Source organism: Kogia breviceps, chromosome 1 (assembly GCF_026419965.1).
Source record: "Kogia breviceps isolate mKogBre1 chromosome 1, mKogBre1 haplotype 1, whole genome shotgun sequence".
Taxonomy (NCBI): Eukaryota; Metazoa; Chordata; class Mammalia; order Artiodactyla; family Physeteridae; genus Kogia; species Kogia breviceps.
In genome coordinates, this window is record NC_081310.1 from 751,171 (window position 1) to 774,792 (window position 23,622).

General features: G+C 58.0%; 1 protein-coding gene across 1 annotated transcript; it reads right to left on the reverse strand.

Moving 5' to 3' along the window:
• Window positions 1-17,182: 17,182 nt before the first annotated feature.
• Window positions 17,183-23,540, reverse strand: ELF3 (E74 like ETS transcription factor 3). The gene is made up of 10 exons (XM_067027024.1): window positions 23,324-23,540; window positions 21,504-22,243; window positions 20,965-21,135; window positions 20,463-20,684; window positions 20,216-20,311; window positions 19,984-20,103; window positions 19,771-19,860; window positions 19,494-19,610; window positions 18,503-18,698; window positions 17,183-17,943 (listed from the first exon to the last, which is right to left on the reverse strand). Exons 3-10 carry the CDS (start codon window positions 21,125-21,127, stop codon window positions 17,829-17,831), a joined length of 1,119 nt encoding a protein of 372 aa, XP_066883125.1. The 5' UTR covers window positions 21,128-21,135; window positions 21,504-22,243; window positions 23,324-23,540; the 3' UTR covers window positions 17,183-17,828.
• Between the last annotated feature and the right edge of the window lie 82 nt (window positions 23,541-23,622).

Consider the following 23,622-nt stretch of genomic DNA (forward strand, 5'->3'; position numbering starts at 1 on the left):
AGAGGACGGGAATAAAGACGCAGACGTAGAGCAGATGTAGAGAATGGACTTGAGGACATGGAGAGGGGGAAGGGTAAGCTGGGACAAAGTGAGAGAGTGGCATGGACATATATACACTACCAAATGCAAAACAGATAGCTAGTGGGAAGCAGCTGCATAGCACAGGGAGATCAGCTTGGTGCTTTGTGACCACCTAGAGGGCTGGGATAGGGAGGGTGGGAGGGAGACACAAGAGGGAGGGGATATGTATATGTATAGATGATTCACTTTGTTATACAGCAGCAACTAACACACCATTGTAAAGCAATTATACTCCAATAAAGATTAAAAATAATAATAATAACAGCAGGGGACTTCCCTGGTTGGTGCAGTGGTTAAGAATCTGCCTGCCAATGCAGGGGAACCAGGTTCAAGCCCTGGTCTGGGAAGTTCCCACATGCCACGGAGCAACTAAGCCTGTGCACCACAACTACTGAAACCCGCGTGCCTAGAGCCAGTGCTCTGCAACAAGAGAAGCCACCGCAATGAGAAGCCCACGCACCACAAAGAAGAGTAGCCCCCACTCGCTGCAACTAGAGAAAGCCCGCATGCAGCAACGAAGACACAACACAGCCAAAAATTAATTAATTAATTAATAATAACAGCAGAAGAGGCTTAAGTGGAGCTGCTGTGTGCTGTGCTGTACGCCTTACGTGCCTGACATCAGTTAATCCTCTCACTAGTCCCATGAGGTAGGAACCCTTAGCATCTCCACTTTACAGCGAAGGAAACTAAGGCTCAGAGAGGTTCAGTCACTCACTCGAGGTTACACAGCTCATACGTGGCAGCATCAGGATGGGATGTGAGGCTTCCAACGTCTGCCCCCTTGTACCCCAGGCTGCCTCTTGAAGGGCAGGGTACCCTGAGGTGTGGGCACGCATGCTGCTGGCGTGACTCACAGCTGTTTACAGGAGGGGCCGAGGTGGTACCCGGACAAGCATTTCCAAACGTTTCTAAACACTATCCCCTAGGAAAATGGTACGTAGCACAGCAAACCCTGAGGACACAGAGATGGAAGGTTTCCTCTTGAATTAAATTTAAGTAAAAAGGGAGTCTTTTTGTAAGGTCTCAATCCACGTCTAATTAAATTCTTCCAAGTGTCACATAAAAAATTGTGTTTATCAGCTGGGGTATTTTTTTCAGTTGTGGTTAAAATATATCAATACATAAAGCGAAACCAACCATGTTTAAGAGTAGGGGGTTCAGTGGCATCAAGTCCATTCACACTGTTGTACAACCACCACCAACAACTTCTCCAGGACATTTTCATCTTCCCAGACTGAAACCCTGTCCCCATCAAACACTCACTCCTTTCCCCCTCCCCTCCTCTGGTCCCCACTGAGCTTGACTCCTCTAGGAACCTCACGTGAGTGGAATCATTCGGTATTTGTCATTTTGTGTCTGGCGTATTACACTTATCTCAAGGGGAGCCTCTTTACAGGGGAAAACATTAAAAGAAATCACAATTGAGGAGGTTTGCTGATGTGGCAATGGCTCGGGGGTGATTAAAGGTAGGAAATTTTCAGATGGAGACGGCAGAGGACTAGCTAACCCCGCCCGCTGAGGACAAGCCCAGAGCTGGACCTGCTTCGCCGGGAAACGCAGGAAACGTGCTGGAACAGGATGCGGGGAAGGAGGAGGAGGGCGCCACGCAGGGAATCAACGAGAAGGTCCCTGGCTGCCCAGCGAGACCTTGTGCTCCCGGCGTGGGGTGTGGGGCTGGTCGTCCACTCTGTGAAGGCCTGGTGGGCAGCTGCCTGGGGGCTCGTCACGTGCTACCCCCCACCAAGGGCCCCCTTTCTCCCACTTGTCTCAAGGGGTGGCACCCAAGCCTGGGCTGCAAAGGGCTTGGACTCAGGCACGCCTAAGAAGCCAGCAGAAACCAGTGGCCGATGCTCCATATCGCAAGGATCTGAGTCAGTGAAGGAGATAAACCCAGGACGGCATTCGGGCAGACAGAGGCTGAGGCTGGGCCATCCCTGGAGGCTGAGCTTCTGGGGTTGGAACACTGCAGGCATCTCCAGAAGGAGAGGGGGCGTCCTCCCCGGCGGTGGGAGGTGCAGGCAGAGCCCAGAACCAAGGCCAGAGTAGGCCAGCTCCTGGCACCATGACCCAACAGACCAGAAATGTCGACATGTGAGATTTCATATATATTCTATGTAAAGATATATAGCATAAGTATATGTGTAATATATATAATGACTGTATATATGTCATGTATATATAATGAATGTGTATATGCATACACTTTGTTAAATTTATATATATATATGTTTGGGGGTTTTTAAAATAAATTTATTTATTTTATTTATTTTTGACCACGTTGGGTCTTCGTTGCTGCGCACAGGCTTTCTCTAGTTGCGGCGAGCGGGGGCTACTCTTTGTGGTGGTGCGCGGGCTTCTCATTGCAGTGGCTTCTCTTGTTGCGGAGCACGGGATCTAGGCGTGCAGGCTTCAGTAGTTGTGGCTCGCAGGCTCTCTAGAGCACAGGCTTCAGGAGTTGTGGCTCACGGGCTCTAGAGCGCAGGCTCAGTAGTTGTGGCGCATGGGCTTAGTTGCTCCGTGGCATGTGGGAGCTTCCCAGACCAGGGCTCAAACCTGTGTCCCCTGCATTGGCAGGCAGATTCTTAACCATTGTGCCACCAGGGAAGCCCTGTATATATGTTTTTAAAGTCCAGAATTTTGTGATATTTCTAGAGAAAAATATTAGCTTTCTAACATATAATTTGCATTTGCATTGCTAGAGGACCCTTTACCAATTTCTACGGTCAGTACATCTATTTCTGAAGACAGAATATTTACACAAGAGCCACAAGTGTCTTAAAAAGTGGTTTCTTTTTAAAATTCACCACAATCACAAGGAATCTTCTTTTGAAAAAGGACGTAATTCTAATGTGAATGAACTCACCATGGAAAAAAAAAAAAAAAAAGAGCTCCAGCTGAATTCTTTTCTGTGCAACATTGCCCGGGGTGGGGGAAACACCATCTCTTAATGAGAAGAATTCTATTTCTACCCCCACCCCCCGAGAACTTTCTGCTTCAAGTTGCTAATACCGTTTCAATATTTTACTTCAATTCCTGGATCTGCTCTGGGGTGCAAAGTCCTTTCTGTGTCATGTAAAACCTAAAGGGGACAGAGAGAGGGCTGCGATCTTAAGTGGTAAAAAGTTTTTGTTTTTTTTTTTTTGCGGTACGCGGGCCTCTCACTGTCGTGGCCTCTCCCGTTGTGGAGCACAGGCTCCGGACGCGCAGGCTCAGCGACCATGGCTCACGGGCCCAGCTGCTCCACGGCATGTGGGATCTTCCCGGACCGGGGCACGAACCCGTGTCCCCTGCATCAGCAGGCGGACTCTCAACCACTGCGCCACCAGGGAAGCCCGTAAAAAGTATTTTTAAAGTATTTATCCTCCATCTTGGTTCAGATGCAAACATATACTTTTTGAACAAGGTTAGATGAATAAACATCCACCTAAGTTCATGCGAAACGTAGAACGTGCTTTGCCATCAGGAAGCTGCCTCAGCAGCTGTACAGTCATATACACACAGACAGATTTGTACAATACGCATGAGCGGGGCTGCAGAGAATGAAGCAGGGGCCACCCCAAACCCTGGCCCTAGCCCAGGGGTCCCCTCTGTCCCCCACCGTGTGGACATGCCTCCCAGCCGTGCGCCTTGGCCACGGGCCCTGGCTTGGGCTGGTGAGTGATCTCGCTGCTCTGCTCTCCGGGCAAGGTCATCTGCTCCCTGGGAGGGCGAGGCCCTGCGGGTAAACCAGCCGGGCCTGCACCGCAGGGCTGAGCAGGGCTGACGTCACCCACCCTGCAGGGTCTGCTGCCTGCCAGGCCAGTGGGCTCAAGCGAAGGGCACATTCCTGGCTGAAGTCCCCTCCCTCGCCGGCTGGTGGAAAGTCCCGGCCAGCCCTGGGGCCCTGGTACAGCAGGAGGGGCGGAGGCCTGGCCGGAGGGGCACCGGCGGGGACAGGCTGCGAGGCCGGAGAAGTGACCGTTGATGGAGAGAACACAGGAAACGCTGTGCAGAAGCCTTAAACCGGGAGTCTGGCAACCTCAGTCCTGGCTCTGCTGTACACACCCCTGGCCCTGGGCGGTGGCCCCAGCCCCCTTCCCCAAATGAGGACAGACCATCAGTTCCTTGGTCCCTCCTCTCCGGCTCTAAGCCCCTACCATGCACCAGCTGCTCTCCGTGGAGGACCCTATTTAATCTGCAGCACAAGCCCAGACGGTGGGCAGGGGGGTGAGCTGCATCTGAGAGACGAGGAAAGGGGGGCAGGGAGCCAGGAGTACCCAGCCCGGGACCCCCACCAGGCGGGCTGGCTCCAGCACAGGAGCAAGATGCCATCATGCTTGGCGTCCACTATCCCCCCTGGGTGCCCCACTGCCACCCCCACGCCCCCCCAGCATCCCTTCCCTTCCCTTCCCTCCGTCTGCCTTTGGCTCCCGTTCCTTGCAAACTCCAGGCCCTGTCGCTTCTCAGGGAGGAAGGCCTGTGGTGAGCTGATTCACACACGCATCTCGTCCAGCCCAAGAGTACAAAGAAGAAAATCCATCAGGAGCAGAGAGGCCAACCGTTTACCCCCTGGTTAGAGCTGAAGGTCTTCAGCCGTGCCAGAGGTCACCCATCAGGGGCTCAAAGGTGGTAACTAATGGCCATTCATTTCTTTAAGAAGTATGAGGTGGGACATTCATTTGTTCGATAAATTATGGATTGCAGGGCTGCCGTGCGATGGGCCTTAGGCACAAAATGGGCAAAGGGCCGCTCCCTCACGGAGCTTACGCGCCCGTTCGTGGGGAGACATACAGTTAACAGCAAAATACCAAACTGCTCATCCGGCGTGTCTGCCGGGCTCAGGACAAAGGAGGAGAATCAAACTGGAAGAGAGGATGCGCAGGGCGGGCGATGCGCAGGGCGGGCGGGGCTGGGCGCGGAAGGGGCTGCGATTTTCACTGAGGAGGTGGGAGGCCATCACAGAGGACGTGACCTTTAAGCAGATCCTCGGAGGAGGTGCGGGGCGACCGCCTGGGTGCAGCGAGGGCTCCAGGGGGAGAGAAGTGTCTGTTCACCGCCCGAGGCAGCGGGGAGGTGTCGGGGGGGGCAGAGCGGAGCAGCCAGGGGGTGCCCCCAGAGTGGGGGGAGCCCAGCTTTCCCTCGGAGGAGAAGCACCTGCAGAGGGTTTGGGGATGCCGGGATCAAAGGGCAGAGGAGCAACTGGCCGGATAGGAGAGCAGACCCGGGGGGCGGAGGTGGCTGGAGCTGTTGGATTCGGGGTGTACTTTGGTCCTAAGGCCCACAGGCCTTGCTTCCGGATAGAACAGAGAGTGAGAGAGAGGGGGGCAGTCAAGGCTGCCTCTCTGGCTTGATCAACTTTGCAGAAGGAAGACGTTCGCATTTATTATGGGAGGGGTGTCTGAGGGAGGCGAGGGCTCGGGCTGGAGCATTCGGAGTCACGGGGCAGGTGGACCCGCGGGGCTGGATGCTGGGGGCCATCAACGCTTCAGTGGCGTTTATTGCTGAGCCCAGTGACATCACGATGAGAGGGTGTGAGGACAGAGAGAAGCCACTCCCCAGCCCTGGGCGCTCAGCCCTGTGACCGGGGGAAGGAGTCGAGGCGGGGGCGGGGGGCCGAGGGGTGGCCCGGAGGCCAGCGAGAAGCATCTCAAGGAGGAGGGCTGTCACGTCTCCCACCAGATCAGAGAGGGAGCGAGGCCTGAGACCAGCCACCACTCAGCGTGTTGGAGTGGCCGCTGGCACCGAGGCAGCAGCGCTGCTGCCGGAAGGGGCCAGCGCCCGGTGGGTCTCAGGAGACCACAGGTACCCTAGGGGAGGGGGGAAATGGGCGGTCCTGGAAGGGGATGGGGGCGAGAGACCGCCTGGGGGTTCTTTTAAGATGGAAGAAATTAAAAGAAGAAATCTATATGCCCGTGGGACTAAGCAAGTAAAGGGAAATTTCAAGGGCGGGCGAGGGAACTGCGGGACGGCTGTCCTTGAACAGGCACGTGGCGGGGGAGGGGGTCATGCACAGGAGGGGGTCGGGGGTGGGGAGATGCTCATCCGGGCCAGGAGGGGTGAAGGCGGCGGCCACAGGGCGGATGTCGGTGAGTGAAGGACGCCGTAGTCCGAGGTTCTGAGAGGGCTCTTCTGATTCTTCCATTTTCTCAGGGAACCAGGGAGCAGGGTGCTTGGCTGAGCACGGAGGGGAGGGGTGAAAGGCTCCCCTAAGAGCCCCTGGCCGTCAACTAGGGAAGGGCCGCCCTGAGGCCACAGGAATTTCAAGCGGTGGCTCAGTTTCCGTTCACTGGCATTCCAGGCCGGTAGGTCTTTGCTGTGGGGGCAGGTCCTGTATTTTATAGGAGCCTCTGCCTCCAGTGAAACCGCTGCTCACCCCATTCTCAAACCGTAAGCACTCTGCTGATGAATGTTACCTAAGCTCCCTTCACTTTTTTTTTTTTTTTTTTTTTTTTTTTTTTTTTGCGGTGCGCGGGCCTCTCACTGCTGTGGCCTCTCCCGTTGCGGAGCACAGGCTCCGGACGCGCAGGCGCAGCGGCCACGGCTCACGGGCCCAGTCGCTCCGCGGCACGTGGGATCCTCCCGGACCGGGGCACGAACCCGCGTCCCCTGCATCGGCAGGCGGATTCTCAACCACTGCGCCACCAGGGAAGCCCCTCCCTTCACTTTTGAAGTGTGCACTCCTCCCGCCTGGGGACACCCTCCTCTCCCGGCCCTGCTTTCTTCCTACCTCTTGGATCCTACTGTCTCCTCCTCCATCTGCCCTTGGACACCCTCCCCTCTATTTCCTACACATGTTCCCTGAGCGATAGCCAAACCTTAGCTTCAAGTACCGTGTGTGTGTGCCTGATGACCCTCAAACCTGTATTTTGGGCCCCTCTCTCCCTCCTGAACATCCCAAGCCCTCAGACCCAGCAAGGCGGGCAGTCAGATCAGCAGCCCTTTCTCCTGACGAATGGTGCCCACCTCCCTGTGCCTTCAGTCAGGACCTTTGGGTGGTCCAGACTCTGGCCCCAGGTCCCAGCGCTGAGTTCCGCGAGGTGGACGCCCGCGGCCGCCTGGCCCTGTGCCCGCCCGGCCCAGTCTCCACTGCCATCACTTTGCCGGGTCCTCACCCCTCTCGCTGGGAACCGCAGCAGCCTTCTGGATGCTGTCCTTGTCTTCACTTTTAGCCCATCGATCTGCCACTACGCCGCCATCAGCAAGATGTTTCCAGAAAGCGATTATGACCCTGTCAGCCTGTCGCAAGCACCTTAACCATGACCGTCAGGATCTGCACGCCTCACAGCCTCCTTTCTTGCCGCTCCTGCCTGGAAGGCTGGGCTCCGATCCTACCCAGTTTCTCACCTGTCTCTGCATAAGCGGGACCGATTCATGCATCTTCACCTTTGCACGTGATGTTCTTTCCACCTGCATGCCCCCATCTCTGTGCCCAGCTCGTTCCCGCTCGGCTTCCCCGAGCCCACCCACCCCTGCTTCCAGGAGCTGGGCTCTGCCCTGCGGCTTCAATGTCACTTTGTTAGTACTTTCATCACACGAGTCATCCAGTGCGTCTAAACACCCGCTCACTCGTGAGCTCACGAGGGGAGAGTCCTTGTCTTGGTTTCCTTTGTATCATCAACGCCTGGCACAGACATTCTTAAATGAATCACCCTTTTTAATAAGGCGTAGTATTCTAGATTATAAATAGATGAGTCATACTTAAGTTAACCTATCCCAAATATTGAATGTATTGTTTGTTTCACGTTTTTTGGAATTACTAATGTTTATTTTTGAAAATGGAGAAAACATTTGTCCTCTTTTTTATTTTGAGAGCAGTACAGACTTTTTGTAAAAGAAAATTCAGTCAATATAGAAAGGCATAAAAACAAAGTAAAAATCACGCATAAGCCCACCATCCACAGATGGCCTTTGTCATAAGCTGATGTATACCTTTGCAAACTGTTTTCTATGCATTCAGTTACCTCTACATTTTAAAACTAAAATTGAGACATACTGTACATGCTGTCTTATAAGCAGCTGAACAGTGTCTCATGAACATTCCATGTCATTAGATATTCATGTATCACTTGTTAATGTTTGCAGAGTGTCTTACAGTATGCGTATGGCAATTCATTTAATAAATCTCCTCTCTTCGGATGTTCTGCCTGTTATCAAGATGCCATGAATCTCCTTGTAGATATGTTTTTGTACTCTTATCTGATTATTTGCTTAAAATATAATCCTTGACATAGAGAATAGACTTGTGGTTGCCAAGGGAGAGGGATGGAGTGGGAGGTTGGGGTCAGCAGATGCAAACTGTTATATCTAGGATGGATAATAACAAGGTCCTACTGTGTAGCACAGAGAACTATAGTCAATATCCTATGATAAACCATAATGGAAAAGAATATTTTAAAAGGATTGTGTATATATATATAATATATATATATGTGTGTGTGTGTGTGTATAACTGAATCACTTTGCTGTACAGCAGAAATTAACACAACATTGTAAATCAACTCTACTTCAATAAAGAAAATTAAAGCTAAAAAACCCATATAGTCCTTGAAGTTGAAGAGTCGGGTTGAATGCTTTTGCACATTTTCAATGCTTTGGTCCCGTTGTTCTCCAGGATGGTGGTTATACTTCTAAGAGCAACGTAAGGCAGCACCCCCCTCCCCCATCAAGACCCACATTGGGTATTACCACGCGCTTCCTCTTTGTCAACCCTGGAGGGGGGAAATGTTTGTGCTTCTATTCTCTTTGGAGATTATCGAACACCTTTGAGGCCAGCAACTCTCAGATAAGCACATGGTAGACGTTTAATAAGTATTTTTTGAACGACGGATGGGTGAGTGAAGGCAAGTGCACGAAGGGTACATAGCATCTGGGATACTGGACTTGGGTCAGAGAAGCTGGATTTAAATCCTGGTTCTGGGAATTCCCTGGTTGTCCAGTGGTTACGACTTGGTGCTTTCATTGCTTAGGGCCCAGTTTCCATCCCTGGTTGGGGAACTAAGATCCCACAAGCCAAGGGGCCAAAAAACAAAACAAATAAAGCACACAACCCCCCCCCAAAAAAAAATCCTGGTTCCATGGTTTATGCAAATCACAGACGAGTCACTCAGCTTGATCACACCTCAGTTTACTCAGTTGTGAATTGGAGATCATAATTCCTACATCATGTGATTACTGTGACGTTAATAAGATATTGTGCTTTAAAACAATGCAAAAAGCATTTTGAAAGTAATACTTATATATGTAAAATGTTCAAATAGTACAGCAAGTTATACTGGAAAAAGTCTCCTTCTCACCCACCTTGACTCCCTCTCTCCTATTCCAGAAATAACACGGGTTTATTTTGTGTCCTCCCAGAGACACACAGGATAACTAATTAAATATATTGTTATGTAGCTGCTTTTTCCACTTAATGTGTTTTGGAGACTGGTCCACACACATTTACATGTAGCTACCTCATTATTTTGAATTCATTGTAGTTTATTTAACCACTTCTTCGTGAGCAGACGTTTAGACATCATGCTTGAGAGCATAAGGTCTGGAATCAAACTGCTAGAGTCTGAGTACAATTTCAAACTTACCAGCTGCGAAACCTTGAGTAACTGGCCTTAGTTCTCTGTGCCTTGGTTTTCTCATCAATAAAATGGGGGGTGATATAGACCCATCTCAAAAGGCATTTTGAAGATTTAGAGTTTGCATACGTAAAATACTAACAACATCCAGCATATAGTAACCGCTCAATAAAGTGACTTACTTTTTGTTTCCAGTATTTTATTATTTTCCAAAAAGCCCACAGTGATTATCCTTGTACCACCCCTCCAAAAACCAATATGCACATTATACAATAGAGGGTGACCTTGATATGGATACAGAATAAATAGAGGGTGTGTTTCCACTCAGGACGCAGAAAGCTGAAAAGGCGTCGCTCAGGCCCTAATAACAAAAAAAAGTCAGATAAACTACAGAATCGGAAAGCTGAGTTCGGACTTCCCTGGTGGCGCAGTGGTTAAGAATCCGCCTGCTGATGCAGGGGACACGGGTTCGAGCCCTGGTCTGAGAAGATCCCACATGCCGCAGAGCAACTAAGCCCGCGCGCCACAACTACCGAGCCTGCTCTCTAGAGCCGGCGAGCCACAACTACTGAGTCCACGAGCCGCAAGTACTGAAGCCCGCGTGCCTAGGGCCCGTGCTCCGCAACCAGAGAAGCCACCGCGATGAGAAGCCCACGCACCGCAACGAAGAGTAGCCCCCGCTCGCCGCAACTAGAGAAAGCCCGCGCGCAGCAACAGACCCAACACAGCCCAAAATAAATGAATAAATAATTTTTTAAAAAAGAAAGAAAGCTGAGGTCACAGGGCAGCTAGGTGACCTAGAGCCCAAGGAAAGACGCACCTCCAAGGAGAGATGGGATGAGAACGACCCACCGGGGGGAGACAGCCCAGGGGTTGAGAATCTTGCAAACGTATTTAACAAACTGCTGAGGGCGGAGGGAGGTTCTCCTCCACAGGCCTCCTCAGGGATCAGGAGAAAGACAGGGCCGGTGGGAGAGTAGAGAGAGCCACCCTGGATTGGGGGGAGGAGGCAGGAGCCCCACCCAGACCCACCCCTAGATGAAGCAGGAAAAGGAGGAGGAGGAGGAGAAAGGGACGGGCACAGAACGGGACCAGGACACTTCAACTGCTGGGGAGGAGGTGCAGAAAACAGCTGGGGGTCTGCAGGGTCTGGGCAATTTGCCCCCAGGGACATTCGGCAAAGTCTAGAGACATTTTTGGTCCCCAGACCTGGGAGGACAGAGTGCACTGAGGGCTTTTGTTGGGTGGAGGCCAGAGACGCTGCTGAACTTCTACAAAGCCCCGGACAGCCCCACAACAAAGAGTCACACAGCCCCAAATGCCAACAGTGTCCGGGTAAGGAAGCCTGCGTAAGAGGCCTGCAAGATCTTCTCCACACAAGTCCTGCCACAGATGGGAGGGTCATTGCAAAGTTCCTACCCTGGAGGCCCAGGCACATGGGGCCTGCCCACGAGGAGCCTGGACCAGGACAAGGGGACCTCCTGACCCCCAGCACCGTGCCGCCGGGAAAGCAGGCACCAAGCAACAGCCATCTACGCAGAGGACAGCATGCCAGGGCACCTTCCATGACACAGGTGCAGAGGGGCACAGGTGCTGAAGGCCCAGGGTACAGCAGGGACACAGAGAAAGCCCAGCACCAAGAGAGGGGCAGCCAACCATCACCATCACAAAGCTCTGACTGACCCGAACTCCTGCCCAGCTCAACTCAGCGTTCCTGGACACACACACACACACACACACACACACACACACACACACGGCCTAGCAGAAGAGGCCCACCCATTCCCAGCCACATGTGCTGTTTATCTCAACCTCTACGGTTCTACACAGATGTCCAGCACTTAATAAAAAATTATGAGACATGCAAAAAAAAAAAAGAAAAACAAAGGAAAAAATATCATTGTCAAAAAACAAAGTTACCAGTAGAGCCAGCTTCATGTATAACTCAGATGTTAAAGGGTCTAGTGGAAAAGGTGGACAGCGAGCAGGAAGAGATGTAGAATTTCAGCAGACGCGAGGGCTGCAGAAGTCACGCGGGGATGCTAGAGATCAAAAAGGACACTGAGAGGAGAATGGCTTCCATGGGATCATCGCAGAGGAAAGAAAGAAGAAACGAAAACGCCGGAATTTGGTGTGAATCTCTGGACAAAGTCCTAAGCTCTCAGAGCCAAAGGCGTCTCATCCAATTGAAAGGACTGATTCTTACCGCTGAGTGACTGAAAGGAAGAAAGACGTGGGGGCAGTAGGTGTAAATAATAGCCTTCGGAAACTTCTTCTCACCCATTGATAACTAAAGTTGGTTGTGTGTGTTTTCAAAATGGGAATCGTTTAGTTCTTTTATAGTAATATATACAGAATCTGTTTTTTTAAGAAAATACAGTTATTGTCCATGATTCTGCCCAGAGATAACCAGAAACATTTTTACAAAAGTGTATCGTTCAACACACGGTGAACGCAAATCCACTTTCTTTCCACCTAATGGTACATCATGGACAGCTGCACATGTCGGTCAATAGAGGGGTCCAACCTCACTCTATGGGCTGCCTGGGAGGTGAGTAAATATCTCTACTGCAGCGAGTTTCGCCAGCCCCCTTTGGGTGACACTTAGGTCGCTACCATTTGTCTCCGATTACACCACCGCCACAGAGGGAGCCCTAGTACACATATCTTTGTGCACCCACCCAGTTATTTTCTTTGGACAAGTGCTCAGATGTGAAATTGCTAGGGGAAAGTCATCATGCTTTTCAAGGTTTTTAGACAGCTTGTCAAATTGTTCTTCGGAAAGTGTCTCCTAATTCCCATCTAGACCAACGGTTTATGCAGGCTTGAGTTTCTTCACATCCTCACCAGCCTAGACACCAGGGGTGTTCTTTTTACTCTTTGCCAATGTGATATATGAGAGGTGGTGTCTCTCCCGATCTTAAGCTGCTTGCATGTCAGACGATGCTGTGGAAGAGTGTACGTGCTCTGTCTGCATCCTCCAAACCCCAGCATTTGCACTGACTTTTCCTCACGTCTAGAAATCAGCCAGGGCACCAAGCCTGCAATATAAGGACTATAAATCCCAGCATGCCCTGCAGACCCATGGGGTAGATAAGGATAGACCAAGGGATGTTGGGACTTTCCCCTCCTGCTGTGGCCTGGGTCGCTGAGACTGGCAGGTGTGGAGGTGGGCAGGTGAAGCTGAGTCATTCGGGACACTGGGTGTGGTTTCCTGGATCAGCTCCAGAGTTGACACGAAGGTTCCAGTAACGGGTGGCTGAGCTGGGCTAATTGCTGCTGGTGCTGCCCCAGCCCAGCCCTGCACGTAGCAGGAGGGAGGAGGGAGGGGGAGGGGGAGGGGCGTAGGTGGGGGAGGGGCGTAGGTGGGGGCGGGGCGTAGGTGGGGGAGGGGAGGAGAAGAGAGGGGGAGGAGAGAGGAGGGGGAGAGAGGAGGGAGGGGGAGAAGGAGGGGGAGGGGGAGTAGATGGGGAGGGGAAGGGGGGAGGAGGAGGGGAGGCAAGGGGGGGAAGGAGCAGAGGAGGGGGAGCGGGAGCCGGGACAAGAATGAGGAAGCTACCGTGAGTGTCTCAAAAAATGGCACCTCGCTCTCCATCCTCCCACAGGGTCTCTGGGAAGCATCCTGAAACCTACTCTGATGGAGCCCCCACCCCAGGCGCTTCTCAAACTGTGCATCTGGCAGTGGGGTTTCAGGCGGAGTCCGGAGTCCATGGTAGGGCTGAGGTAAGAGGCACAGGAAGCCAGGCTCCAGATCCTGGTCTCAGGCCCTTATGGGCTGTTTCTTCACCCTGCACAGCCTCAGTTTCCCCGCCTGGGAGGGGAGGGTCCATCCTGCCTCACAGGCCTGCTGGGAGGCTGATGGGGGTTTGTTCTTTGAGATCTCGTGGTCTCCACAGTCCTGGGTAGCCCTTCCCTCCTGGGCCCCCTGCACGCAGCCTGGTGGCAAGGCAGATGCCCAGTGAGAGGAGGGACGAGTGACTCCTCACCCAGTAGGTGCTGCTGAGGGGGCAGCTGTTGACACTGAGCTCACGTTCTCACTGCACGCTGTGTGCCTTTGAGCAAGTCGCCTGCCTCCTCTGAGCCTCAGTTTCCCCATCTATGAAATGGGGCTTGTTCACCTGGGTCTAGTGCCCTGTTCCACAGTCTTGGGATTTGGTTACGATGCAGGGCTCACCGACTCACCTAGGGACACCGTTTTTCCTGAAAAGAGGTCAGTTTCGTGAAGAGGTGTTCCACAGATGAATCCTTCCACAGGGAGAGGCCGGGCCGGGACAAGACTGCCGGGCAAGGGTGGCTCTTCGGGCCCCTGGGTTAATCAGCTATGCCCAGCGCAGAGGGCACCCATATTCCAGGGTGTGTGGGTGTCCTTGATAGGTTGTGCACCAACTGGGCTAAAAGAGGTCTTGAGGTGAGAAAATTTGATGCTTCCAAGTACATATCAGGGGGCTCTGGTCGCCAGGCCCTCACAGTGGAGGCGGCTGGCAGGAATCCACATCCAGGTAGGACCCACCCCATCACCTGTTTACTGACTGACAGCCTCAATGAGCCATCGTTTTGCAGCTAGAGGGGCTGCAGGAGGAGCTCAGAGTCCGGGAGCAGTAGGTGGGGGGCAGACACAGATACATCCACCCAGGCTGAGGACTTCCTGCTTCCGGGCCGCAGGGCCCTACGTGGCAGTGACGATGGTGGCTGCGTGGACCCACGGTTCTGCCCCGGCAGACTGTGGTCCGGTGGGGAGCTGGCTCAGCACAGCCAGATCTTCTGGTTAAAGAGAAGCCACCATCCCGTTATTGTGTGAAAATTGTTCTGATTTTAAATTTATTTATTTAGTTATGGCCGCGTTGGGTCTTTGTCGCTGCACGCAGGCTTTCTCTAGTTGCGGCGAGCGGGGGCCACTCTCCTTTGGGGTGCCTGGGCTTCTCACTGCGGTGGCTTCCCTTGTTGCGGAGCACGGGCTGTAGGCGCGGGCTTCAGTAGTTGTGGCACACGGGCTTCAGTAGTTGTGACGCACGGGCTTAGTTGCTCTGTGGCATGTGGGATCTTCCCGGACCAGGGCTCGAACCCTTGTCCCCCGCATTGGCAGGCGGATTCCCAACCACTGCGCCAGCAGGGAAGCCCAATTGTTCTGATTTTAGAGTTGGCCAGGTATTCCTGGTTTTCTGCCGCTGCAGATGCACCTGTAGCAGGAGGCTGGTGGGCGGCTCAGCGGCTCTGACGGGCGGGCGGGGGTGCTGCCCTCAGGGGTCCCTCAGGGCCCTCCGGGAGGGAGGGGCCGTGCGTGGGTGAATGCCCAGCTCTGCTGTCGCCACTTGGCAGTGGTTGATAATTTTTAACAACTGGGCTGAGTTTTCATTTTGCACTGGGCCCGACTTGGGGGGAGGCCGGAGCCCACCCAGCGGGGAGAAGGGGAGCAGAACCGCTTCAGAGAGGGGGGAGGAGGTGAGCTGGTAACTCAGGGGCTGGGGGTTTCGTCCACTGCAGGGGGCGCGCTGAGGCCGTGTGTGTGGCTGTGTGCGAGTGTGAGGCTGGGGGGCCTGAGTGCGTGTGTGCCCAGGGGGAGGGGGCGGCCGGGCAGGGAGAGGCACAGGGCAGCCAAGCAAATATTTATCGAGCGCCTTCTCTGTGCCAGGCGCTGCGGAGGCGCTGAGATGAGTAAGCCCGGCCATGCCCGGAGGCCCCACAGCTCCTGAGGGTGAAAGGGTGTAAACAGAGCGAAAGGAATCGAAGACAGGGAAAGCTCGGCACCCCCGCGTGCGGGAGGGGCGCGCCCCGAGGGGCTCCCTCACCTGCCCAGCAGCCCCCCGACCCCATGGAGGCAGTAAGCGGTGGGCCACGCCCCTGAGTCCAGCCGACGGGGAGGTGGGGACCAGGGTCCTGGGGCGGGGGGCGGGGCGGCAGTCTTGGGGCGGAGACACTGAGGACCACGCCCCCTAGGAGGGAGCGAGGCTCCGCCCCCTGTCGCCCCCCAGCGCCGACCTTGGACCAGTCTCCTGCCCCAGCCGGGACACGGGTACGCCCAGTCCCCTCCGAGGGCTGTGGTGCGGAAGGAATGAGATAAAGGATGAGGAAAGCACCTCATAAACTGAAAACGGCGGGACAAAGGTCAGCGCGCCGTGCGGGCACCGCTGCCTCGGGCCCTTTGGCACGGGATGAAGGGCTGGGCCGCGGGCGGCTCTCCTCCCCAGCAGACCCTCCGGGCCGCGTCTCCCAGCCGGTGCCTCCTTCGGGGCTGAAGAAGCTGATGGAGGCAGAGGGTCCTGGGCGGGCTTGGGGTCCCGGAGGTATGCCCTGGTCCCGGGGCTCCTGCCCACTCAGAAGGGACTCAGGCAACGTGGGTGACCCTCTGGGGGCGCGAGGACCCCAGATAACGCGGGCGGAGAGGTGAGCACAGCGCCCGCACTTGGTCATTTTCAAGAAATGAGGTGATTATTAGGCCGGGACCCCCGATAAAGCAGCCGCGGGGAAGTGGGGACTGCTGGAGACTAAACCCCAGGGCTCACCCGGTACCCACTTCCGCAAGGAGACTTCTTCCCCAAGGGCTCCAGAGGACTCTGGCTTCTTTCCTGACTCCATCCCCTCGTGAGCGACCTCCCCACCCTCCTAGCCCCCAGGCCCTGTCCTCCTGAGTGAGCCCCATGCACACACGCACACACCAGCACACACCTGTTTTTCTCAGATCCCTTTCTTACCCGCATCCCTTTGGTGAATAATCTGCTATTTCTAAAACAGCTAAACAACCTTTCGAACGCACAAAATGGCTTTTTAAAGTGCTCCCCCAGAACTCGAGGCCTCAGACTTAAGGAGCTCCACTCTGGGAGACGTTCTTCACGAGGAGCCCCCACCTGCAGCCCCACCTGAACCCAGAGGTGTCATTCTGTGCAGACAGAGCAGTAACTTCTGGAGTCTGCTGAGGACACCGTCAGAGGAGCCCCAACCCTGGAGAAGCCTCTGGGGAGACGGCAGGGACCACGGCTGAGTCCCCGGGGCTGCCGAGCCCCCCTCTGCGTCCGTGACCCGAGCTGTCAGTCTCCCTCGTGGGGAGGGGCCACGCAGCGGCAGCGGGGGCCGAGGTGCCACGTAGACCAGGCCAACCATTCCTCCTCCCCCGAGTCCTCCTCAAGCACTCATCTCGCTTTGTTTGTTTTTCCCTCCGCAAGATCATAACTCCGATTTCACGTCCGACAACGAAAGCTTGGATTCATCTTACAGATATTCAGCTTGCAGCCAGCTTGGCTGGAATGCACATCTACTCCACAAGGCCAGACACGCAATTCCAGACTCCTTAGTGGACGCCCGGGCACAGCGGCCTGACAGCGGGGCAGCGGGCTGCAGCGGCCTGGCTCGGCCCAGGTCGCCCCGCAGGTGCTTCGTGGCTGCAGGACAGCCCAAGCTCCAAGGAAGGATCACCCGTCCCCTCCCTCTCCCCCAACCTCAGCCTCCACCTCACCTCCAGCTGGCAGACCCCTGCCCGCGTCCCCTAAGCCAACCCCATTGCCCACATCCGGGCCAGAGCTCCAGACTTCGGTGTACAGGTAGCTAGGACAAAGGTTAGAAAAAGTCCAGAAGGCACTTTATTGGAGGTCTCTGCCCCCATTCACAGGAGGGAGCCAGGAGCCCCGTCCCAAGGGTCCCGGCATCGCCCTGCTCCTCGCTGGTCCAGCAGAGGGCCTAGAACAGTCAGTGTGGCCACCAGCACCCGGTGAGGGAGGGGCAGGAGGGGAGTGTCTTAGAAAAAATAGATCTCTATGTACATATCTGTATTTATAGCACATAAATTACGGAGTGCTCTGACCCCCGCCCGCGGAGTCCAAGCACTGAGCGGGGAGGGGGAAGCCAGTCTAGAAAGAGGGGGCCCTTCTCAGGGCCCAGGGCCCCCCAGCCTTCTCAGCCCGCTCCAGCCTCCGTAGGAGGGAGGTGTCCGCCCCTGGGGTCTGATCGGGTCTGACGAGGCCCAGACAGAAGGAGCCGCAAGCGCAGCTACAGCCTTCACACAAGTCGCCTCAAACACCAGGCTTGTAATTCCAAGAGGAGGACAGAGAGCAGAGGCCACCTGCCCCAGATGCCAGGACAACGGCCGACAGGAGCCAGAGCCTCAGCTTCTCTCACGGCGCAGGGCACGTGACCAGACGTGCTGGTGGTCCTCTCCGGGGGCCGCAGCCTCAAGTCCGAGCTTTGGTCGCAGGGCTGGTCCGACCCTCAGTTCCTGTGCCCGACCACCTCCTCCTCCTTCCAGCCGCTGGAGTTCTTGCCGAACTTGTAGACAAGCCGCCGGCCGTCCACCCGCTCCAGGATCTCCCGTTTGTAGTAATACCTGAGGGCAGAAGGGCGGTCAGAGGCGCCCAGGAAGGGGCCGCCCCGCCAGGAGTCCCCGGGCGACCTGCCCCGCTGGGCTGCAGCCCGGCCGACCCGGGCCCGAGCCGCTTCCTGTACGGAGGAGCCTCTGCCCCTTCGTCCTGCTCTGTCCCCCAGCACCCGGCCAGGCCCCGGCTTCTGTGCGGCTTTCGCCTCTGTCCTGGGCCCGTCATGAAGCCACGTGATTTTAGGGTGGAGGAAGCCTTCGCGGTGGTCTGTGGGGAAACCACGGTCCAGAGCCAGGCAACTCAATGGCTTCAATGGCGTGGGCCTTGGCTACCGCCCTCTTCACCACCAAGTGCCTCTCTTAGGACGAGCCTTGCGGCCGATACAAAGAAATGCTGTCTGGCCAAGTTCAGCGTGCGCTGCAGGCTGGCCAGCGCCCCCCAGGCTCCCGCTCAGTCCACGAGGTGGCCAGACCCCGTGGTTCCTCGCCGCCCGGGACTCACACCCGTCGGAAGGGGGGGGGCTCTGACGGCGCCAACGGCCGCCGCGGCCGGGCAGCGAGGCCCGCGCACCTCATGGCCCTGCTCAGCTTCTCGTAGGTCATGCTGCTGTTCTTTTTCTTCTGGCCCCAGAGCTGGGCCACGGCCTCCGAGCGCAGGAACTTGAAGACGCCGTCTTGCCGGTTCTCCCACTTCATGAGGCCCTCGTTGAGCTCCGGGTGGATGAGGATGTCGCGGATGAACTCCCACAGGTGGGTGCCTCTGGGGGCTACAAGGCCAGGCTCCGTCAGGCTCCCAGGGTACCCCTGACCACGGCCACTTCCCATCCCGGCGCACAGCCTGCTGACGGCTGCCTCCCTCCTGGCCTCCCCCACCGGACAGCCGGGGAAGCTCCAGGAAGACCACGTCTCACACGGCACAGAGGTTTAACGCGCTCAGATACTGATCAAACGTCTGGCTGGGATGCAAGAGCAGCGGAGACACGGTACCGCGCTGAGGGGCTCACGGTTTTGAGGGGTCACGGTAAAAAAGCAAATACAGCAAAAGGTGGCGAGAGCTCAGTAGGTGCAGGACACAGAGCTGGCCCCGGCCTGGGGGACAAGGGGACAGCTTCCCGGGAAGAATGACCCCGAGAAGCACGCAGGCCCACTGCGCGGGAGGGCTTGCACGTGCGGATGAGAAAGAGCTGCGGGGGCCCCTCCGGGGGCTCTGGTGGCAGGAGCCCGCTCAAGGGCCAAGGCCAGGGGGCAGGGACTTGGTGGGTGGACGGGGCGTCCAGCGGCCGAGCCGCTGTCCCTGCCCGAGCCTGCCCAGCACCCGCCGGCAAGTGTGGCCCTCGGGCGGGACGAGGGGTGGGCGGGAGGCCCGGACGCCAGCCCCGCCCTTCCCGAAGCCGCCCCGGCTGCACTGCGGCTGCACCACGCAGGACCAGCCAGGCCCTGCCACCGGGCGGTGACCACGCACGCCCTGGCCCCACGCACGGAGCACGTGAAGGGCCCACGGCTCAGGAGAGAGGCCCCACCGGCCCCACCGCGGCCCCCAGCCGCGCAGGGCCCCCTCTCACCGCGCTTGCTCTGCTTGCCCTCAAGACACTCCCGGGAGTCCTTGCTCAGCTTTCGGGGCCGGCCCCGTTTCCGCTTCCCATGCTTAAGGTCGCCCTTCTTGTAGTCGGGAAGGCCGTCTGTGGGGAGAGATGGAAGGTCAGGAGAGGGAGGGAGGGGGGCTGCTAGGGGACAGCCCCCCTCCAGGAAAACACTGAGGTGGTGGGGCAGGGGGCCGGCCCCTGAGCACTGCCAGTGGGGCACCCACGGGGACCAGGAGGCTGCCTGCACCCCACTCACCCCCAGGGAAGAGCTTGCTGTCCGGGGCGTCCAGGTCCGCGTCGCTTCCACCGGAGTCTGAGGCCTGGGGGCTCTGAGAAGCGCCAGACCCTGCAGGGGCGGGTCAGAGTGAGCCCCTTCCGGTCCTCCCAGAAAGCCCGGGGTCTAGCGCGGGGCGCCAGCGCTCAGGGCATCTGGGGAGGGGAGGCTGTGGGCAGATGCCCGAGGGCTCACCTGCGGTGGAGACGTCAGAGCTGCCCGGGGAGGGGGCCCCCGTGCCGAAGCTGCCGGGGTAGAAGGGGCTGGCCTGTCTGCAGTCCTCAAGCATCTCCTGGGCGAAGGGGCTTCCCTGGTCTGGGGGGAGGTGAGAGTTCAGAGGGGGCCCTGACTCTCCCAGCTGGGGGGTGGGGTGGGGCAGAGAGGGGGCAAGACAGGCTGGGAGGGGTGGAGAGAAGGGGGCTTTCACCGAAGGGGCCCTGGTCCCCGAGGGGCTCCTGAAGCGCCATGCTGTCCTTCTCCAGAAGCTCCATGATCCAGCTGAGCTCGTCGGGAAAGCTGGAAGCTGATGAGAAGCGGGTCAGAGCCCAGGGGTCTCGTCTCCCCTCCCCTCCCTGGGGCTCTCTCCCTGGTGGTGCCCTCGGGCCAGTCTCCAGACCAGCCTCCCTGACTGAGGAGGGGGCGGGGCAGGAGGCGGGCTCCCCTCCAGGACTCACTGAGGTCCCACAGCTGGGAGTAGAGCTGGTCCCCCAGGGGCCCGAAGGCCAGGCGCAGCTCCTCAGGGGCGCAGCGGCAGAGTGCGGCCCCGTCCATGTCACAGCGCGAGAGGTCGATGGCGCTGGCGTCGTACCTGTGCTTCTGCGCTTGGTAGCTGATCCAGTCCAGGACCTGGGCCTTGGACCAGAGCTGGGGCTGCTCCCCCAACCAGCTGGCCTTGTCTGCAAGGGGCCGGCACGGCGATGGGTCAGCCCCCTTCTGGGGCCAGCTGGGGGTTCCGGGGGCCCCACCTGGGCTCTCAGAGCACCCCGCTAGGAGCGGGGCGGGCGGTGGTGCTCACAACACCCCGGCCAGCACCCCCGCCAGGCACAGCCCCCAAATCCCAACACCCCAGCTTCTTACAGCTCACCCCAGCCCTGCCCCTGCCCGATCCCCCACTTGTCCCAGGCTCTTAGACGGATGTCCCCCCTCCCCAAACGCCCAGCCCCTCCTGAGACCCACCTGTGCCCTCCAGGGGCATCTGTGGGCTGCTGAGAGCCAGCACCAGGTCATCGGCCCCGAAAGCGGCGGCAGGGGGAACAGAGGCCAGATTGGGGTCCTCCGGGCTGTACATCGTACTGAAGTAGTTGCTAAAAACGTTGCTAATCTCACAGGTTGCAGCCATGAGGCTACCTGGGAAGGGAGGGCAAGGCTGGTGAGAGCCAGGGGCCCAAGGGCGCGAAGGTCAACATCTCTTAGGACACCCTCTCCTCAAGAAGGGCTCCAGGGTGTTAGAGCCCGGGGGACGGAGGGTGTGCTGGCGGGGCGCACAAGGCCTCCCGCCAGGCTCCTCCTCTGCCCTCCTGGGCCCACGAGTGGGGCCGGCAGCCATGGCCACTCCGTCCTTCGCAGGGACAGGCTGTGGGGCCCTCAGGACACCGCCCAGCCCTGCACTCCTGCTTGGGCAGGCTCAGAACCAAGCTCCACCGGCCCCTCCCCAGTCCCCCCCCCCCCCCCGCCCCCGGGGCCAGGCGGGGGAATGTGACAGGCAGGGGTCCTACCTTGGCAGCCGAGGGTGTGGCAGGCGGGTTTAGGGGCAGCAGGCGGGCGGCAGGCGGAGGAAATCCAGGGGGAAAGCTCCGCCAGGTAGCGCTGACGCGAAGGCCGCGCTCCCACCGCGCTGAGTAGAAGCTCCGAGCTCCGCCCGTGCCCGGGCCTTTATAGGCACCCGCGGTAACCTGAGCTGGTGGCTCATTGGTCGAGGGGATTTCCTGGCCTTTAGACTGGGCTCCTGGCCCCAGGTGATTTGCATATTTTGTGCCACTTGGCCGGGATCCAGGCCGGCGGTGCTGGGAAATCAGGCCCGGCTGGTTTAATGATTGTCAGGGTCTGTCATCCCGCACCCTCTGGGGCTGGGCACAGGGCAGTGGCCTGGGCGGCTGGCAGGTGGACGCTGGGTGGGCATCTGCACTTCTGGCCACCCTCTGGCTCAGGAAATTCCTCTGGGGGGCCAGGCCAGGGATGGGCTGAAGCGGGGAGGGGTGGGGAATCTGGGTCAGAACTGGGTCAGGAAGGCTCCTGGCCCCCAAACGTCTGCAGGTCTGAGGACAGGGGGGCCTGGCAGGGAGGGAAGATATGGAGGTCTGGGGATCCTTCCCACGACGCCCGGGATTCAGGCTGGAAGGCTCTCCAGACACCGGGCAATGTTCACGGCCTGCCGGCCTTGCCCAGGGCCCCAGCGTCCCCAGCCACAGGGCCACCGCTGGCATCACTTAGTTGGCAACGTCTCGGCATCCTTTGCCTGCAGGACGACATCCAGGCATCAGAGTCGCTGCAGCCCCCTCTGGAGGACCTGGCTCTGCTCCGAAGGACTTACCCCGGCCCCTGGCGCAGCCCACCGCGTCAGGCTGCCGAGGGAGGGGCCGGACCCACGTGGACGTGTTTACCCCTCTATCTGGCCTCCATGTCATCGCCACGCACACGGCTCAGCGGCACATACCTGCTGCCCCCTAGCGTCAGAGGCCCGGCTACCTGGGCCGGCTCCGCGCTCGTCAGGGGCCAGGCCGTGTTAGCAGGGCTCCGTCTAACCCTGACGAGAGTCGTCAGGATGTGAGGTGATCCCCACGTTACAGACGAGCAGGCGGCAGCTCGAGGGTTGAAGACTTGCCCAGGCCACGCGGAGCCAGTTAAGCGGGGCTGAGGTGTAAGGCCCCCAACTGGCGCTCCTTCCAGAGGCCCTCGCCCTCCCTGTGGGCAAGGCAACCCCTCCTACCCGGGTCCCCTCCACGAACTCAGTCCTAACCGCACGGGCCGTGTCCCGCAGACCACAGAGACCTGCGTAGGGACGGCACAGGCTGGTGAGGGGGCACAGACGGGTCCTGGGGCCTCTTCCGTCTGCCATCCATGAAGACAAGGCCCTCCGGACTTACCGATCCCTCAGATCTTTACGCATCAAAGAGGCAGCATCTGAGCATCTCTTTCCCCTCCTCCTTGGCTAACGCCAAGGCCCTGGGAGGCCCGGCCTCGAGTGAAAGGCCGCGCCCCAGACCCCTTTCCTTTAACCTGTAGGACTAAGAGGTCTGTCCCAGGGGTCTGCCTCTCGCCCCGTCGCTGACTCTGCTGGGTGCCCCGCAGAGCATTAAGGTCCAGGGTCCCCCCCACGGGCCACGGTGGGGAGCCGAGCTCTGGGGCAGCAGCTCCCCAGCCCTTCAGGGGCCTCCCCCACAGCCCGAGGCACGCCCTCTACCCTGTCCCTCGCCCTGGAATGTGGGAGAACCGGCTCCAGCTCCAGACGGCTCACGTGCTCCCGGCCAGCCCTCCGAGAGCACCTGGCTGGGAGAGGGCTGTGGAGGGGGCAGGAGAGGCGCTGTCGCAGGCCCACCTGGCGGGACAGCTGGGGGCACAGCTCAGGACGCCTGGCTGTGAAGCTGCACTCAGGCTCCGGCTGCAGAAGGGGTCCCGCGGGGCTCCTCGGCGCCCCAGGGTCTGCACGGAACCAGGAAGGACACCGCTGGGCGCAGAGCTGAGCGGCCGGGCCCGGAGCAGGGAGCGGGGAGGCGTCTGGCCGGCCCCCAGTAGTCCCGCCTGTAACAGCAGTCAGGAGCCGCCGGGTGCAGGCGCAGGCGCCCCGGCGGCCTCGCTCCCACAGTGCAGGGCGTGCTGGGAGGTCTGTGCCGACCG